Source organism: Equus caballus, chromosome 23 (genome assembly GCF_041296265.1).
Source record: "Equus caballus isolate H_3958 breed thoroughbred chromosome 23, TB-T2T, whole genome shotgun sequence".
NCBI classification, from domain to species: Eukaryota; Metazoa; Chordata; class Mammalia; order Perissodactyla; family Equidae; genus Equus; species Equus caballus.
In genome coordinates this window covers 27,943,776-27,963,613 of record NC_091706.1, presented here as the reverse complement: position 1 = coordinate 27,963,613, position 19,838 = coordinate 27,943,776, and the positions used below count along the sequence as shown (strand labels likewise).

The 19,838-nt window shown below is 42.3% G+C and overlaps 1 protein-coding gene across 8 annotated transcripts in view; it reads right to left on the bottom strand.

Moving 5' to 3' along the window:
• The window catches only part of PRUNE2 (prune homolog 2 with BCH domain), a 242,592-nt gene that overhangs the window by 70,433 nt on the left and 152,321 nt on the right, over positions 1 to 19,838 (bottom strand). For all 8 annotated transcript variants that reach the window (XR_011431624.1, XM_070248871.1, XM_023627184.2 and 5 more), the window contains 3 exons: positions 10,465 to 10,623; positions 1,230 to 7,803; positions 126 to 897 (listed from right to left, as the gene is read on the bottom strand). Coding sequence is in view for 7 of the 8 variants with exons in the window: in XM_070248871.1 (XP_070104972.1) it covers positions 126 to 897; positions 1,230 to 7,803; positions 10,465 to 10,623 (7,505 nt within the window). In the remaining variant the exon portion in view is untranslated. The remainder of the gene's footprint in view (positions 1 to 125; positions 898 to 1,229; positions 7,804 to 10,464; positions 10,624 to 19,838) is intronic.

Here is a 19,838-nt window from a genome sequence, read left to right as displayed (position 1 = left end):
CGCAAGAAATACAAGCAAAGGTCCTATCATCTAGGTATTCCTTGGGTTCCACAATCCCTCATCATTTTTCCAGTTTCTAAATAAAATGGTTTTTAGGAAAAAAATAAATCTAGCTTTTTGCTTACCCGTTTGCTCTTGGTTTCCTCATTCTGGACTCAAGAAACTCCGTCTCCTCCTCCATTTCCATTTCAGGGATCACGTTTTTCTGAGAAGGCTGTGGCGAAAGCATTTCCCATTCATTGTCATGGGTGACAGCCTGCAACATAGCTGCATCTGGGCCAGCCCTGCCTTGGCTCTTGCTCCTCTGTGATTGGCTGCCCAGACCAGAGGCTTCCTCCCGTGCTAAAGATTCTAGAGGCTTCATTTCTCCCAGAACTTGCATTTGGGGAACTTTGCCCAAGTCGTGATCAGAGGCTGGCTCCAGAGCCTTTCCAGATGATCCAGGCCCTGAGTCCCTAGCTTCCAATGATGGAGTCCCACCTTCACTGTGGCCCAAGACCATCCAACTCTGGTCTTGCCCATGGCTTTCAAGAGATGATCTCTTATCATCTTTGGAAGACATTCTCTCTGCAAAGTGATCTTTTCTTTCATTTAAGGAGGCAGGCTGACATGTGTCTGAGAAGCTTACTAACTCAGTTCCTGGCAGCCCTGCTTCTGTTTCTTCAGAACCCATGTGAAATTCTTCTAATTCAGATGTGCTTTCTCTTGCTTCACAGGCTTCTGGCTTTGGGAGTGAATTTTCTTCATGGTTTACAAGTATGTAATCCATGTGTAGTGCATGATGATCTTCATTCTTCTCGGTGTAAGTTTCTTCCCTGTCTTCTGGTTTTATCTGTTCAGGCTCCTTGGTAGGAATTATTTTTTCTTCTTCCAACTCTAATATTCCCTCTCTGGCACCTAGAAGTGGAAGATGAAGGTGAGAAGAGGGGAACAAGCCTTAATTAACACGTTATGTGATTTGTGATCTTTGCAAATGATCCACCTAAAGAGAGATAATTTAAGAAATATTTTTATTTTGTAGTGCTGCTTAATTTTCTCATGCACTCTCAAGGATAGGTATTTCACAAGCAGCAGATGTTACTGCCGGAATACAGGACTTGGTTAGGCATGCACTGCAAATTTAGTTAGCTCCTCTTTACCCACATTGGTAGGAAGAGTTTGTTTTACAAATACGTTAATTGAATAAAAGCAGCAGTTTCTTGGGGGTGGAGGAAGGGGAGGTTTCTTACCAATTGGTGTTCCTATGTCTCCACCTGCTGGTGAATCCGAATGATCTGTTTCTACTTCCCAGTCAATGTTTGTTGGAGACAACTCAATGTTGGAGTTGACTTCTACAGGCAAAGAAACAGACTCAGGGTCTTCATGAATGTGCAGTACAACCATCTGGCGTCCGGGCTGTCTGTTTTTGGTCTCAGTGTGGTTTTCTTCGCTTCTTCCATCAGGAAGGGCAGAAAGTAATACCTCCGCTGCTTCGCTCCCCAGAGACTCATCCCCTGGAGCCCCAGCTTCCTCTGTTGTTTCAACATCAAGAGTAGATTCTGTGAGATAGGTCAAATCAAAGGGAGGTGTGTAAGGTGCCAGCGATTGCTTCAGAGCATCCTCTTCCAAGGGTGGGTCACCACCATAGAGAAAGTGTTCAGGCTCTTTCATTATATCTTCATCAATATTTTGGCCCATGACATCATATTCAAAATCACCCCATGAGGCTTCAGATGAACAGATATCTTGCTTCCCTGCATCCCCATCAACTGGCGTTTCGGGATTGCCTTCTGATAATGTCAATTTACTCATGTCATCTATTGTTCCCGTGGATGTGTTGAGACCTGAAGCATCGCTGCAGCTGTGGTCAAAGGCAGCTTCACTTACATCCAGACAAGTGTCTGAGGCTAGCAAAGCATCAGGAACTGTGGCAGGATTCTCAGTAGCAAAAGGTTGCTCATGGTCTAAGAAGGCTCCTGCGTCTGTCTGACTTCCGGCAGAAAAGTCCTCTGATACACAAGAGCTGTTGTCATCCATAGTTGGGTCTTGCTGAGTTACAAATATACTGGTTCCCACGTTTTCAATCATTGGGATTGTTCTGTCAACAGGTTGCAAAGTTGGTGCTATGTCTGGGTTGGCTCCTTTTTCTGATGCTTTTAAACTTGTGTTGTTTTCACTATTTATTTCAGAAGGTTCGGGAGAACCTTTGTGAGAGGTAGGCTGAGCTGAGTCACTTGTGTTTGCTTGATCACTGATCGGAGGCAGTGGAATTGTACTTTCAGAATTGTAGGGGACAAATTCCTGCCCAGGCTCCTGACGGGGCTCTTCATGCATCTTTGTCTCGGTGAGATACACCTCACTGGCTTCCCCTTCAGGTCCTATCCCAGCACTAATGTGCTGCTCAGTCTCTTGCTTTGCTTCATAATCTAGACATATATCGGGGCTGTTGGAAGCTTGAGAGTTGCTGTCGTGGTCACAGTGAGTCAGTATATCAGGATTCTCACCATCTGCTTTCAAACTGAAGGGCTGCTTAGTATCCATCCACAAGTCAGGCGAAGCTGAGGCCAGTTGCCCACCCTCTTGGAAGTTGCCATGTAAAATATCTGGAACAAAGTCGCCTTGAGGGCCCTCAGTCGGGGTAGAGCCATCCCATTCAGAGCTTGACTTCTTTATCAACTGAGGGGAGGAACTGACGGCAGGGAAATCGTCTGAGGCAATGCTTGAATCTGTCATTTCACTGGGGTGTGATTTTTCCTTTTCCCACCAACTTGTATCTTGACATTCAATAGTTGAAGCATTAGACATAACACTTCCATTTTCATCTGTGTGAGCAAATGTTGGGTCTGGCTGATCCCAGACGGATAGCACTATATTCTGACACTGCTCTTGGGTAGGTGTTTCAGAAGTGAGTTTGACACCAGCAGAAGACATGAAGGTTTCCTCTCTGGAATCCTTTTCTTTAATTTGGTCCAGTATTACAAGCTGGCTAAGCTGATTGGCTTCTGGGTCAGGCTGCCTCGGTTGAATGTTCCAAAGTTGCTCGTGAGAATTCTCCCTATTACTATCCAGGAAGGGAGACTGATGTCTATCACTGAAAGTATTAGTACAATGCGTTTCCACGGATTCAGCATCACTCTGAATGGGTACTCCCCAGGGACCCACGTTTTGGTATACTGAAGAATTCGTCTCTACCACACCACCTGAGTTAGAGAATTCCCCTTCAAATGCACTTTCAATAGGTCGCCCTTCCTGTAAAGAGGCATTCCACCACTCGGTGCTGTCAGCTGGGAAGCCAACAATTTCCAATTTAGAAAAATTTTCATTCTTTGCTTCAGTTTTGGGAGATATTTGCCATACAATATCTTCTGTCTTCCCTGTTTCTGGAGAAGATCTTGTCTCCTTATCTACAGCTGTAATCTGTATTTCAGTGCCCTTTAGTGGCGAGAAATTCCAGCGATCAGGACTGCTTTGTTGATTGTCACGGAGTGGGTCTGACTCATTCTCATTCTCTGCTGGTTCTGAACTGCCAACATAGGCAGAAAATTCCTCAGACTTGGGATCTGCTGTGGCCAAGAACTTATTAGATTTGTTCAATGAATCCCAAGCTCCCGGTTCACGCTCAGCAACTTGGCAAGTGGCCAAATGGGTCTCTTTCCCCGTGGACTCTTCATCACCTGCAGTATCATCCTCAGAGCCTGAGCTCGTCGAAAGGAACTTGGCATCCTCCAGCTGCGCAGTTTCAGCAATGTCATGTTCATTTTTCTCCTGATGGCTAATCACTAGATTTTTTTCCTGATAGGCACCTGAATATTCAGAATATTTGCCTGTTTCAGGGCTGGATAAAGAGGAAAAGGAATCACCATCTACTGAGTCATTCCAAATCTCTAAAAATTTAGGAACCTTGTGATCTAAGCTCTTTTCAAAGCTGCCCATTCTGTTTTCCTCCAGGTCCTTCATTTCAGTAATTACTTCTACTTGGTCATCAGTAGTAATCAGTTCAGATTCTTGGTGATTCTGTTTACTCCAACCATCTTGATTTTCCTTCTGATGTCCAGTACTGGGTCCATGGTCCCAGGAAGGCAATGGAGCTGAAGAATCATTTAGGTCAGGACTCGATGCAGTGGAATGTGTATACTCACTAGAAATACTATCTCCGTCATAATTTCCTGATGAAGCGCCTCCTGAAGGGCTGTGTTCAGTACTCTTAACTTCAAGATTCTTAGTTATCTCAGAATTTGTGCAGTTGACCTGCACATCATTGTCTATAGGGCCATTCCAAACGTCAAGGCTTTGGGGACATTCACGAGGTTGCTCTCGGTTCACTCTCTCTGGCTCCAGAATGTTGCCTTCTTTAGTTTTCTCAGGATCCATTTCAGGTAAAGATACACTTTTTGTTAAATTCAGCCTGCCTGAAATTTCAGTAGTTTCACCTGAATTTCTGTGATCCGTGAGGCGCTCTTCGCAGGTCTCTTTTGCCTGGAGGTGACTTGTGGACATCTCTGGTTGCACATCACAGGGGTCTGGACTGTAAGACCCCTTCTCATGCTCTAAAACTTCTTGGGGTTCCTCGGTCTGAGGACTGGAAGTGACTGAAAGAGAACTCATTTTGCCTGATTCCTCAAAGATTTCTTCATGTTCAGATGCAACTGGGGAAGAGCCTTCCTGGTCTCCTTGCCCTTTTCCAGAAATCCCCGAGGCTCTATCCGTCTCCTCCTCCTCGCCAGGGTGCTCCTTATCGGCCGCTCTGTGGGCTTCCTTCTCACTCTCACTTTGTTCACAGCTTGGACCTCTCCATGGGTCTGAGTGTGCCAAATGCCCTGGATTCTCATGCCTGGTTGCCAAGGCTGCTGTATCACTGGGCAGGGTTCCTCTGCATGTGTCCTGCCTGTCAGGATCTGGCGTAAGAGCTCCTGACTCACTGGCTCCAGATCCTTCTAGCACATCTGGGATGTGACTGTCCTTAACTTTTTCTGGTGAGCTGGGAGTTTCAGGAGGTGATTTGCTTTGTTCTGAATCTGTAATATACGATGGGCCTGGTAATATTAACGATGACATGTCGTTATCTCTCATGACGGAATCCCAAATACTCTTCGCAATTAGCTGTCCACTTTTCTCGTTGAGTATGTCATATTCGTTAGGAGCGGTGTCCTTGCTGGGCTCAGAAGAGGCAGGGACTTCCCAATCTATCTGATTTACTTCCTGATATTCTACACCCCATGGTTCTAGCTGTCTCACTGAAAATCGGGTTTCGGGTTCAATAATTTCAGCCACATATCCTTGTGCTTGACCTTCACCAGGGATTGCCACACCTGCACTGCAGTCATCCCAGTCAAAATCATTATCCATATCAGAGATGGTTGCAGTGGACTGAGTGTCCTCCAGAATCACTCTGTTCCACAGGTCGACATTGTCAGGGGCCGCCTGCCGGGAGTTGGTGCTACTGTGCAAAAGTGTGAGCTGTCGGTTTGTTTCATTGTACAATCGCATCATGCTGGGGTCGTCGTAACTGGACTGGCTGCTTTCCCCAATGTCATCCTCCATGGAGATGTTCTTCTCATCTGTGGGCTCTGTGTTGAGTAAATCTTTATCTGGGCTGTGAGTGGCATTTATTTCAGAACTATTATCTGCATGAGATGAAGCCCACATTTCCAGGTTCCCAGGACCTGAACTAACTCGATCTCTAGGTGGCTGCTGTGGTGATTGCAGAGGCATTTCAGTCTCCCCTGCAGTAGCCTTAGCATCTTTTGACTCAAAACCTCCCTCTTTAGCATATGGCTTGTTTTCGGCTTCTTTTTCGTCTCCAGCAAATGTTGGTGATGTGTAAGAGTCAGAGGTGGAGTAATTGGTATCTAAGGGGGAAGGCACCGAATCTTCCCCAATGTTGGATGTACTGTAATCGGAACATTTATATGATAAGAAGGAATCTTCCCAAGGAGCTACGATGTCTGACCCTCCTTTCTTGACACTGTCCTCAAAAAGGTTCCAGGAATCTACCTTTTCATGTAGATTTCCCCTAATTTTTGGATTCACTAAACCATTCTGATCTTCCATTGATGGCTTAGAACTATTCCATGCATTATCCAGATCAGATCCAGGATTTCCAGATATAAGAATATTATCTCTGGAGTCAGGGTTCTTGTTGCCCCAGATCTCTGAAGTTGCTATATTATTTGCCTCATTGGATGAATTGTCCACTAGGTCTTCTGAAGGAAAAGAAAACCCACTCTTTGCCATGGCCCACTCATTTGGGTCCCTCACAGAAGGTGTCTCACCAGTCGCTGGGTGCAGATTCCAGGTATTTTTCAAAGCTTTGGCATCGTCTTCTTCACCAAATGCACTCCAGGTTGGGAATGCTGCTGCAGCAGCTGGTTTGCCATCATCCGTGGGATTTCCCCAAGGCTCGGGCATCGCTGTGGGAGAGCGATCAGAACGCCACAAAGCAGTGAAGTCTTCTATCAGGTGGTTTGTTCCCTGAGGAGACGTGTTTGGCAAATGGGATTGCTCAGTGGGCAGGTTTTGAAACTTCAAGCTTTCCTCACTTTGGTCTTGAATATTATTGCTGCCCAGCCCAGGCTGAACAAATTCTGACTCCCAGGGACCTGACTTTGGAAATTCGAGACTCTTTGGTTGAAATATAGAATCTGAGGCTCTCCTATCAACTGGGCTCGGCTTATGATCTTTCCATGATTCGGGGCTCTGGAAGACAGATTCCTGCTCACTGGAACTCCATGCATCTGCAACGTTTTTAGAGTCAATTTCCAAACCACCCCACCAGCTGCTGCACCGTGGACGGGTCTGAGGTGGCTCTGTGTGACCTACGTCAACTGCTTTTTGGCTCATATCTTCTGGATAGAGTAGAGTTGGTTCTTCTGTGGATGGTGAGCTTTCTACAAAGCTATTCATAGGTGTTGCTGGGGCCCTCTTTCCAATATTTTTCAGCCTTTCTGGTGAAGGAGAGTCATCTCCCACAAAACCTGTCAGGCTCAAGTTTCTTTCAGAGTTATCCTCAGGACTTTCTTGTCTCTGGACAAACTCCTCATCAAATTCCACGAGGCTATCTTTGCCAGCCACCGACAAAAGTGAGCTGGATGAATAATTAGATATGTCCACCCCTAACCCATCGAGACCTTTAGGCCCTGTGGGGAGCTGTCCTTCTGATGAATCACTGTTGGGAAAGAAGTCATCTGCTGGGGAATAGTCCGCAGAATGGGAAGATGGTTGGGACTGCCCAGAAACCATGGGTGCTGCATCAAAGTTGAAGAGGTCAAAGTGTTCACCTTGTTCTCCAGACCGTGCATGCTCCTCCACTACCGCCCCTTCAGGGATGGGACTATAGGAGTCAAACCCTGGGAGGAGGCTGTGGTGAGGCCCAGCACCTTCTCCCACTGGACTGTCATCACTGAGGAAAACCGAGCTCTCCTTGGATGAACGGCTGCTCCTAATGGTGGCTAACCCGCTATCTGGGCTAACAAGGTCTACGTTGACATCCACCTGGGCCTGGTTAGAATCGTTGAGATCCGGAGGGTTTTCTATGAAATTCACGGAACTGGGCTGTGGCTCTACGTCAGAACCATACAACTCCATAATCCCAGAAGATCCCTGGGAGAGCGGGGCGCTGCCTGCCACGGCTTCTGTTGAGGACGTCCGGCTATTGGAGACCATCTCTGGATGTCTCCTATTGATGACTTCCTTGACAAGGAGAACTACCTGATCACATGTTACCGAAGGGTTCTCCAGCTGGTACACCAGGATCTCGTCACAGCCACATTCAAACGGCTCCAGCTCTAGGCAAGGGTTCTGGCACTCTTCCAGTTCACAGCAAATCTGTCAGGGAGGCACAGGAATTTGTGTGAGCACTCAGACACTCTGTGCTCTTTGCAATTTGTCTTTCTTAATTTTCCTTAATATAAAATTAATTTGTGTACATCTGTCTAAAAAGAAGAACACAAACAACCGAAAACTGTACAATGTAAAACAAGGAAAGTCTCATTTATACACCCCAACTCTTTCTCCAACCCTATTAAATTGGCTTTCCATTGAACTCAAAATCCAGCTATTCAATTTTGTTGGCTTCTGAAAGTTACAGGGAAAGAGATTTAAAGCCATTTAAATCCTTTCTTCAGTGTAATATAATATCATCTTCCAACAGGAATGAAACTCAAGTTTGCAAAGTGCACAGATAATGGTGGATGCTGACAAGAGCTAGGCGGAAAGTGTTGGAATGAGGGGAAATGGGGCAGGAGAAAGGCTTTTGTCTAGTAGCAGGCAGCGGGACCTGCTTTAACCTCTGCTGGTCTCATAAGGCACAGGAGAAAGTAGGAAAGAGAAAACAGCTGCCAGGGCCAGAGCTTTCCAAACAGCATTCAGACGCCAACTGTCTCTTCCTGCCCAGGAAGCATTGACATGGAGCCCAGAACAGACAAAGCTGACCTGGGAGGCAGGGGGATGTATGACAGCCAGAGCCAGGCCAGGACCAGCTACAGTTTTATGATTTTCAGGAAATGCTGGGGATATTTTGCACATTGGACCTTTGAAATGGCCCCACAGGATTAGTGGAGGTGACAACAACATCAAAAACAACAACAATAACAGTAGCTACAGAGCTCACATGGATAACACTAACAATGATAATTGACATTTATTGAGTGCTTTCTTATGCCAGGCACAGCCCTAAAGGGTTTTACGTGCATTATCTCCTCTAATCTTCACAATAATTCTACAAGGTTGGGACGCTTGATCCCCATTTTGCCAATGAGGAAATGCAGACGCAAGAAGGTTAAACAATTTGACCAACTAACACGTGGTGAACAAGTGATGGAGCCACATTTTGAACTCAGGCAGCTCAGCTGCAGAGGCTGACCCTTAACCAACTGTGACCACAGGCACAAAGAAGGATTCCTCTGGAGCAGTCTTCACCTTGTGATGCTCAAGATTCTGAGAAGCTGTCTCTCTCGGGTGATGGGAGGGGAGGGCTGGTGGGAGAGGAGAGGAGGAAGAGCTTCCAACCCTTCATCTGCTCTTCTAGTTTTGTCTGTCTTAGATTCACCAATTTTTAAATTGATTTGCTACTAAAAGCGATATGAAAACCACCACAGTGGAGGCTCAGAAGACCTTAGCTCTGTCCCTAGAAAACCCGTGACCAAAGATAAAACTCAGCTTTGAAACCCAGTGCAGAGCAAAGCACTGAAAACGCCCCAGGCTGGTGATGCAATGCTTAGATGGAGGTGGGTCAGGAGACAGGGTGCAAAACGCACCTGCAGGAGGAGCAGGGGGCTCTCTCGTATGTGGACGTGAGAAAGCGCAGAGGAGCCCAGGAATACCTACAGTCATGTCAGGGGAGCCAAGATGGATCTCTTGGGGGACAGAAAGTGAGGATGGGGACAAGAAAGGAGTCGGGACTGCCGCCAGCCACCTGCGGACAGACGAGGTTTCTAATCCATCAGTGAGGAAGGGTTAGATCCAAGTCCGTGTTGTCCCTCTCATAATGAACCATGTGTGTTCTCTTACTAGTTATTAAATACTCCTGGAGTGGTGTAGTCAGTGCCCTATTTCGATTAATTTTGTCTACTTCTTATATTATTTCCAAAGCCTTGGGTTAAAGACTCAGCTATCAACTGAGAGATCTGACCGATTTTGCAGGCAGACTTTTAGTACCTGGAGACCAACGAAATTTGATTAAAGCATCAGATCACCAGTCACTAAACACTGGGGACCAAACAGGTATTTAGATAGGGACTAAACTTTAGTTATTACCAGGTAGCAGTCCTCAAAGGAAACAGGACCCAAAGGAGGACTTGCCCTCATTTGGGTGAAAAAGATATCATCTTTCTCTCTATGGATTCAGCCTAGAAGATAAATAGTTATGGGGCTCTTTTAACAGGTCCCATGTGGGGTGTGGGGTGAAGGGGGTCAAAAGGTAGAAACTTCCAGTTATAAAATAAATTAGTCATGGGATGTAATGTACAGCACGGTGACTATAGTTAATAATACTGTATTTCAAAGTTCTAAGACTTAAAAGTCCCCATCACAAGAAAAAAAATGTTATACTTATGTGTGGTGATGGATGTTAACCAGACTTATTGTGGTGCTCATTTCACAATATATACAAATATCGATCCTTACGTTATACACCTGAAACTAATATCATATTATATGTCAATTATACCTCAAGTTAAAAAAAAAAAAGAAGGGATAACGTTTAACTTGCTACTAATTCTATTTAGATGATTTTTTTTGGTAACATAGCATCAAAACTAAAAACTAAAAATCTGAATTAAAGCACTGAAAACTAAAAATAAATAAATAAATAAATAAATAAATAAAAGACCCAATGTGCAAAATACCCCCAACATTTCTTAAAACTCAAACTCCATGATCGTATCTCGTGGGCCAATTTCTTTAAGCCACCAACCTCTTCCTCCGCGGGTTCTGAGAGCTGGCAGGTTAGGAGGTGGTGAAACGGGCCGGGGTCAAGGAGGTGCTTACCTGACTGCACAGCTCTGGGTTCTCCGAGTACACAGCAATCTGCCGTCTCGGCTGCTGCTCCTCTGACACGTAGCTGGCCAAGAGGATGAGGACATCAAAACCGAACTTGTCTGTAAATGTTTTCAAATCACTGGAGATATTGCTGTGAAACATACAGTCCTGAAACAACAGGCAATTTGATATTAATGTCAAACTGCCCAGCTGTGAGGAATTGGGCTACATATTAGTCCAGTCTCAAGATGTATTACAATAGATATTTATTATTAGATTTACGTGAAACGGACACTTTGAGAAAATTTAGAAACTTTCATGCTATGGCTTAAAATATACTTTGCTTGTTTGTTTTCCTAAACCAAGAAAAACAGGAGTCTTTGCCATCATTATTCAGAATAGTTTAGATAAGGAACAAATATCTCAACTTTTTTTCCCTAAAATATTTATTCAAACGTTGACTTTGCAAAACATACTTTTCCTCTTATTGTTCACAGGATGTAGGAACGTCTGTTGACTATTATTTCATCCTATCACTAGAAAAATAGTTCTTTTCTATAATTGTTTTCTGATGATTATTAACTGCAAGCAGAATTCCTAAGGATGACTCTAGCTGAGTTTACTGAGTGCTTTCTATTCCAGTTAAGAAGTCCAGGAGATTTGCGGAAGGGCTATGATTCCAGTTGTGCTCGCTCTAACCGGCACCTAAAGAGGAATGAATAACTGCGGGAAAGGAACCCACTACCAGAGTACCCAGATCTGTGGCTCATATCAGCCAAGGGAATGTGCTGGCCTTTTCGAGTTATACTAGCTGCAAGGTGAACCACTTTGTCAGCACGGCTGTCTGTCTTTCTTAAAGAAATACAGTGCAGACTGTATGTTAGCCCCTAGCATAATGCCTGGCATATACTAGTTGCTCAAGAAATGTTAGTTGAATGAACTGGAGAGACATATACACAAAATCAACCTGTGCTACATAATCCTCTATCATAGCATATATATATATATATCATAGCATATATATATGATCATCATAGATAATCAATCCATTGACAGTCTAGTGCACTATTCACTGAAAATCACCATGATGTGCGCTCGAGAGCTATAAAGAGTTCCACCAATTTTTTTTTCTGATTACAAAAGTCATTCAGAATTATGCATGCCACTGGTAAAATATTAAAGCAACACAGAGATGTACACCACGGAAAGTGGAAGTGCCATGTACCCCCTCAGATAACCACTGCGAAGAGCTAAATAGTGCAGTGCATGTAAGTGCAGGTTTCCTCCATGTCCAGATTGTTTGTATGTGGCAGTTCTTCGAAACTTGTGGATTTGATATTTGTGTCTTACACTATTTACCAGTCACTTAAAATATCCATAACACGTGTACTCTGTGATTCTGCTGAGTTGAATCTCAAGGTCTATGAGGCCCCTGAGAGGGCCCTCGACCACTTGGCAGACAGGTGGGCCCAGCCCATCACCAGCTTCCACATCTCAAGGAGGCTTTGTCACCTACTCCTGTGGCAGCCACTCTCATTAGGCACCTCACGAGGCCACTTTCACTTTTGGGTTACGAGGAATTGCACATACGACTTCACAAAGGTCTCAGGATGGACTGCTGATGAGTACCAAAGATCTATTGTACTGGCTTGGTAATGAAATTTATGATGTTCAAATACAGAGCTGTTCCAAAAAGCATACTGTCAGCTTTCATGCTTTTTATTTATTGTCTGTGTCATAATAATTTTTAAATACAATTTTTTTTTAAAAGTTAGTTTACCCACAACAGAAGTAGATATTTAGAATGTGGCTTTTAAAAATTGGACCTCATATTATACACAATGTGCATTCAGTAGACAAAATTATTTCAGATCATGATTGGTGTTATCCATCGAGAACCTCAATGCTGAGCTTTCTGCCATTACGAATCATAAAAGAAGATATGGTCTCAAAGGAAAATAAGAATGGACAGCAACAACCTACATCATATCTCCAGAGACTGATGGCTTTGGCACAAGAAACCTTACAATTTTCCTTCCAAAATATTTTTTTCATTATTTACAAAAAACTTCCCAAATATATTTATAAATCCCTGAAAGAAGACACATTTCTAAGGGATCTTCACATGTAAAAATTATCACAGCACTCCCAGCTAGGTCGCTCCAACAAGAGAAGGCAGGTTTTTCTGGTATCTGAGCACAAGATGAGGATTCAGAAGCATCAGCATTATTCAAAGCCATACTTGTGGAACATTTGCTATGCGAAAATGTCTGCTGAGCTCCGATCTGTTTGGATTCTTCTGTCTTTAATGATGGCTCTAAGATCTTGCGGGACTCAAGTCCAAGAGGCAGTGGCAAAGCCAGGTGTCTTCTTGGAAATGCAGAGTGCCAGGCCACGCCCCAGACCTACTGAAGCAGCATCTGCATTTTCCACAAATCCCAGGTGATTGAAACGCACATTGACATCCGAAAAGCACTGCTTTAGGGAGGCATTTGTTAATTGACGTATTTTCCTCCGAACCAGTCCTTTGGGTTCTCTCACCGCTCTCACAAGACTTGCTGACTCACACCCTCAGCTCCTCATTCCTCACATAGCCGTAGCATAAAAACCACCCTGAGGTGTGAATTTCTGGGCTGCTTTGCTGGAAGTTGTCATTTAGCTGGTTGGGGATTGGGTCCAAGAACCTATATTTTCATTATGTACCTCAAGTGATTCTTAGGATCAAGTTCCACTGGGTAACACTCTCCCAGTTCTCCTCTGGGTGACCCCAAATTCCACAAGATCAAATGAAGTACGGATGAAACAAAGGCTTCAGCGAATCACTCTGGTATGTAAGAGAAACAAAATGCTTACATTTCGCAGTGACCGTCAAACAGAGATCATCAGCACTGTCCTATCTGCCATAATAAGATTGTTCAAACCAGATTCGATCTTATTGGCTTTAGGATAATGCGTTTCATGTTTAAATCAGAATCAGAGAAGGGAATGAGTGAGAATAATCAGGAATCCGAGAGGCAGAGTCTGTTTGTTCTGCTTTTACTCCGGTGCTGTTTGCATAGGAGATAATTTATTATTGTCTTCTAGCTACGCAGGGAGTCATGTGCCGCGACGGCTCTTATGTTGCTGACAAGCTAGGCTGGTCCTGAATAAACAGCACTTCATCATCAAAACAACCCAACTGTAGATACAGGTTGGCATTTTATTCCCCCCATCTGCCTTCTACCTGATAAATTACTGTTTTAGTTACACGTATACAAATACTATTTGTTAATCTGCTCAAACGTCTCCAAGATGTTTTCCCCACCTTAAGTTAAAATTATAGATATATACATATACATATCTCCTGCTCAATTTGCCAAAGTTTAGAAAATAAAGGGATTCTACTTTAATTTACTATCCTCACCCCCACCATATAACCCTCCACATTTGCAATATGACCCCAGTCTGAGAATTCTGCATGGAATTTAGGGAGTGACTTTACTAATCCTTGCAACCGGAAATTGACTGGCAAAAACTGAGACTATTCCCATCAGCTAGGAAGAATGGGAACTGCTCTCTGACACAGCCTTTTGTCTCTCATGGTCCCAAAGAGTCAATCATCAAACAGTTTTAGAAGTCATGAGTCCTTTTGCTGGAGTAATTCCTAGTTTCGGAATGAGTAGGAAGGCCTGGAAACGTGGGGAGAAAAAGGCTTTGTTATTTCCCGGCCAAGAGCTAAAGTGTAAATCTCACGGGCTCTAGAAAGAGGCCAATGATCACGATGACAAACAGCAGGAAACAGAAAGGATATGGCTTCGCTTGAACTAAAATAAGAACTGAGGTAGTGACAGGAATGGTGTCTAATAGATTTATTACATTTGTGTTTGAAAGTGTGTGGACAAATGCAGTGGAAAATTCCACTCTCTCATAAAATCCTATTTTAGTTCTTATTCCATTGTTATGAAAAATTTAGTCTTTACGGTGTATGCTGAGAGCTTCAGGGCATCACATGAAATAAAAGTGATCCACACAATGTCTCGTAAACATTTGAGTGCTTCAATGTGGGGATTCCTTGAGAGAGGAAAACCCACTCTTCTTACATTCCTCATACGTTTGTCTTCTATTGTCTCCTGAATCGCTCCTGCCAGGTTTCTGCCCACGTTGTTCCACTAAAACTGTTCTTCTCGAAAAGTACCAATCAGGAGCCGGCCTGGCGGCACAGCAGTTAAGTGTGCACATTCCCCTTCAGTGGCCCAGGATTCGCTGATTCGGATCCCGGGTGCGGACATGGCACTGCTTGGCAAGCCATGCTGTGGTAGGCATCCCCCATATAAAGTAGAGGAAGATGTGCATGGATGTTAGCTCAGGGCCAGTCTTCCTTAGCAAAAAAAAAAAAAAAGAGAGAGAGAGAGAGAGGATTGGCAGCAGATGTTAGCTCAGGGCTAATCTTCCTCAAAAAGAAAAAAGTACCAATCACCTCCAGGTTGCCAAATCCCAAAATCACTTTCCTCTTCATACTCTACTCAACTTCTCTGAAGAATTCCATGACGTTGACCCTCCCTCCTTCTTGAAACACTTAATTCCTTCACTTTCCTGACATCGAACTCTGCTGGTTTTTCTCCCAACTCGCTGGCTACCCCTCAGTCACCTTTGCTGATTCCTCTTCCTTATTCAAGCTCTAAATGTTCACTGCCTCAGACTTTGTTTCCAAACGCCTTTCTCTTCTTTAGGTACACATTTTCCTTGGTGATCTCCTCCAGTCACATGGCTTTCATACCATCTGTCTGCCAATGACAACCAATTCTACATCCATCTGAACTCTGACCTTGTCTATCCACATGGTATTTCCACATAAATGTCTAATAAGCATCTCAAATACAATAAGACCTGGGGCTGGCCCCGTGGCCGAGTGGTTAAGTTCGCGCGCTCCGCTGCAGGCGGCCCAGTGTTTCGTTGGTTCGAATCCTGGGCGCGGACATGGCACTGCTCATCAAACCACACTGAGGCAGCATCCCACATGCCACAACTAGAAGGACCCACAACGAAGAATATACAACTATGTACTGGGGGGCTTTGGGAAGAAAAAGGAAAAAAATAAAATCTTAAAAAAAAAAATACAATAAGACCTACCTCCACCCCAGTTTCCTTCCTATCATTAAATGGCATCACCATCCCCCCAGCTGCTCCAGCCAAACATCTAGGAATTATTCTTGGCTCCTTTTATTCCTTATTCGACACATAATCCACCAGCAAATCCTGTTAAATTTACCTCTGCAACATATCCCAAGGCCAAATACTTCTCCCTCTCTTCTCCATCGCTAGGGCTGTCTAGGCCACCATCACCATGATCTTTTGCCTGAATTTTGGTGACAGCCACCCACCTGGTTTCCCCGTGGCCTCTCTTGTCTCCCTGTGACAAGAGTGCCAAGAAACAGCTCTTAAAAATGTGAATAGAACCATGGTGCTCTTCTGCTTACAACCCACTCAAAAGTTTCACAATGCCATTATTCTTACTTACTGTTTCTTTTTTTAAACTGGGAGGAGGAAGGTTGAATGTCCTTGAGATTATATATTGACGAGATATATAATAAATCTCATTGCCATATAAGATTATAAGATTCTACTAACATATAATCTTATATTCAACGAGAAAAAGTAGACATGGCAATAGAAAACTAGTAGGAGAACATAAAGGACCATTCACAATTGAAATGCAAATTACCAATAAATATCTGCATTCATTGATAGAAATTCATCAAAAGAAATCCTTTGATAATAAAATATTATCCCCTCTTTTCCTATTATTGGTAAATATTTCCAAACGGGCACTCTCCTACACTGTAGAAATATATTCTAAGGAGATAATCAGATATGGACACAACGATTTGTGGACAAAGCTATTCACTGAACTATTACTTTAATAACTAAAACTTAGAAACAATCTAAACGGCCAACACTAGAGAAATGATTGGTTAAATTATGGGGCAGTTACACATAAGACTATTATGCTGCTACTAAAAATCATGCTATCAAAGAATATTTAATGACACACGAAAGTCATGATATAGTATTAACTGGAAAATAATTTCTAGAATCATATAAAAATAGAATGTCATTTCTGTACGTATTCAAAAATATATAGTGAAATCTAATATACAATGGATACTAAGATGCTCTGATATTAGAGTTGTAATTTAGCTAAATTGCTAATCTAAAATCTTATTGGGGCTCTCCATTATTTTAGGGCGCTCCCTCCAAGGTTTGCAGTAATGCCTTTGGAATCAGCTGGACATGAGGTTAACCCTGGCTCTGCCATTCGCTAGCTGGGTGACTTGAGTGAGTTACTTCACCTCTCTGAGCCTTAGTTTCTCTCATCTTTAAACTCCCACCTCACGGTGCTGATCTGAGAATTAAGAACATATATCAAAAAGCTGACTAGTTATTACAATATTGGTGACTATGTTCTTTATGCTGTACAATACATCCCCATGACTGATTTATTTTATGATTGGAAGTTTGTACCTTTTATCCCCTTCCCCTGTTTTGCCCTTCCCCCCACTCACTTCCTCTCTGGCAACCACCAATTTGTTCTCTATATCTATGAGTCAGTTTCTGTTGACAAGTGGTAACTAGTCTTATCAGGGTGATCATTTTGTAATGTAAATATAAATATTGTACACCTGAAACTGATATAATATTGTATGTCAACTATACTTCAATGAAAAAAAAAAAGCTGGCTAAGTGCTTGACATATGGTAGACAATAAAAGTTAGGGCTCTTTCCTTTCCTGGTTCTTCAACTATCAAAATGTCCTTCTGAGCATCCATGAGATTACTCTGAATCACAGAAAGTATTTTACAAATTCCTTGCATGGAAACTGGTTATTCATATGACAATTTCTTGCCTTACATCCTTTATAAGATATGTGAACTTTCGAATGATAATCACATACAGTTTTAAATCACATGAGTGATTCACATGGAAAATTTACAGATGTGACAGAACAGAGGAAGTCACACAAAGTTAAATATGAAGCAAAGTCATTTTTAAAATGATGTAAAATATAAACTTTATGGGTAAGGGAGTGTTTATCTTATTTATGGATTCCTTCTTCTTAATTCCAAGTTAGACTCAGTGAATGAGCTTCTGCTTGCCACTACACAAATAACAGCTTTTAAAGCATCAAAAGGAAAAAACGTGTAGTGATTTTCCCTTCAGCTAAATCGCCATGGATAGAGTCTTTTTCCTCATTTCCACTGTTTCACCTCCAAGTGCTGTACGACCTCCAGTGGATTTCACTCCTGATGCTAACACTTTCCATTTAGGTCCAACACGCTGGACTACCCACGTCATCCAAAACAGTTGTCTCTTTTACAAATTACAAATGAAGTATATTGAGCTAGGCTTTTATTAAATGAAATAAATTATTTTCTAATGCCATAGACAAATATTCCTACACATTATGTCTGAATTTTTTTTCTTCTTGAAGGAAATAGAGAAATCAAGCGAGCAGATGTCGTCTGTAAGTAGGATGCTTGTGGATAAAAATCATTACCAAGATTAAAAGACAAGCTTGTACGCTTCATTTTTGAGAATACTCAGTCTTAGAAACACAGTTTGACAATCTATAACTACCTTGTAAGCACAGTGGCCAGCAGAGATTGCTGAGTTACTGAAATTTAAGGGGATAGTTTGACATTTATACTCTGCACAGATTTATTTCTAGACTCAGGACTATTTTTTTATCAAGATATAAGAAAAATGCTGAGGTATGTACACAAATGTTCTAACTGAAAGCTTCATGATTTATGCTACCAAAATTCTACTATGATATTTAAAATATTCAGCAATAATAAAGTCTGATAATTTCGACAGGAAAATGATTTATGAGAACACAAAATGCATAAATTGAGATTTTATTTATTCTGCTTTTCATACACTCTCTAATTGGCAAGCAAAGATATGTCCCATGTTTTTACCAGATGTCATTTTTTTAATGTTCTTATTTTTATAAGCTAGCCAAGGCATTTTAGTAGTAAAAACTTCACTGGGTCTATTAAAACTATATTACACATCATATTTTTAAAATACAGTCACACAGAACATATTTTCATTCTTTATAGCTAAAGAGAGAGCCCTTTTGTGAAAAGATTTTGTGAAAAACAAAAATATTACAATATGTAAATGGATATGTAACATATATACATATCAATATAATTTGCATTTAAACCAATAGTATATTGACTAACATAATCTAATAAAGCACTGTTTTGCATTAAGCACTCTGTTAAATGCTTCGCATCATCCCACTTAAACTTTAAGATGTTCCTAGGAGGTGGGTAGCATCATCTCTGTTTTGCATTGAGAAAACAGCAGCTTTGGCAGGTTAAGTAACTGATGTCACACATAGCTCATACGTGTGAAAAATGGGACTCAAACTCAGGTTAGTCTGATTTCAGAGCCCATGTTTTAACCTCTATATTAGCCTTAAATGAGAAAATTCTTTATCGCCAAAAATATCACTAATTAATTCAGCTTTTAATTTAATAACAAACAGATTTTTGCTATTCCATGTACTTCTGTTTAGTGTTGGTTCTCTCTTGCCATTATATACAAGCAAGCCGCATCTTTTTTTTTTTCCAGAGGAAGATTAGCCCTGAGCTAATGTCTGTGCCAATCTTCCTCTAGTTTATATGTGGGTTGCCACCACAGCGTGGCTGACAAGTGGTGTAGGTCCATGCCCAAGATCCAAACACACAAACCTGGGCCACTGAAGTGGAATGCGCCGAACTTAACCACTATGCCACAGGGCTGGCCTGCAAACCATGTCTTTGATTTTAACAAATGCTAATAATAACGTGCTGCTTGAATTTTTCGATGATCCAATATTACCATGCTTTATGATCAATTTCCAGTTTCTAATCTGGTCTATAAAATATAAATGCAGGCTGACCACTAACTATATATATGAAGCGAAAACTGAAAACTTGTCCAAAGAAACTGCCATAATAAAGAATGTTGTGATATTCTTGCAGCAATGTGTACTTTTAAAAAGTTAAGCATGCATGTGTACCCAGAAAAAAAAGAACAAGAGAACTGGCAGAGGCACTGGTTACCCAGAATTATTCTCATGTAGTTCTTCTTGCTTTGGTAGCTTAGAAACACAACCAATGGAAGAATCCCACTTTACCATATAGTACGTAAAAATTTTATCACCTAAAAATACTCCCAACTTAACGTTTCTTCTGCTCAAAAGCCCAGAGAAACCAGGAATCAGGATTGCAAGGGGTGTGGGGGTGGAAAGTAGGGAGACAAAAGAGGTAATTTTTTATCCTGAGGGAGTGGGCATCTTAATAGGAAGAGCCTATAATATCACCGTCATTTCAAGCAAAGTCCTATTGTAA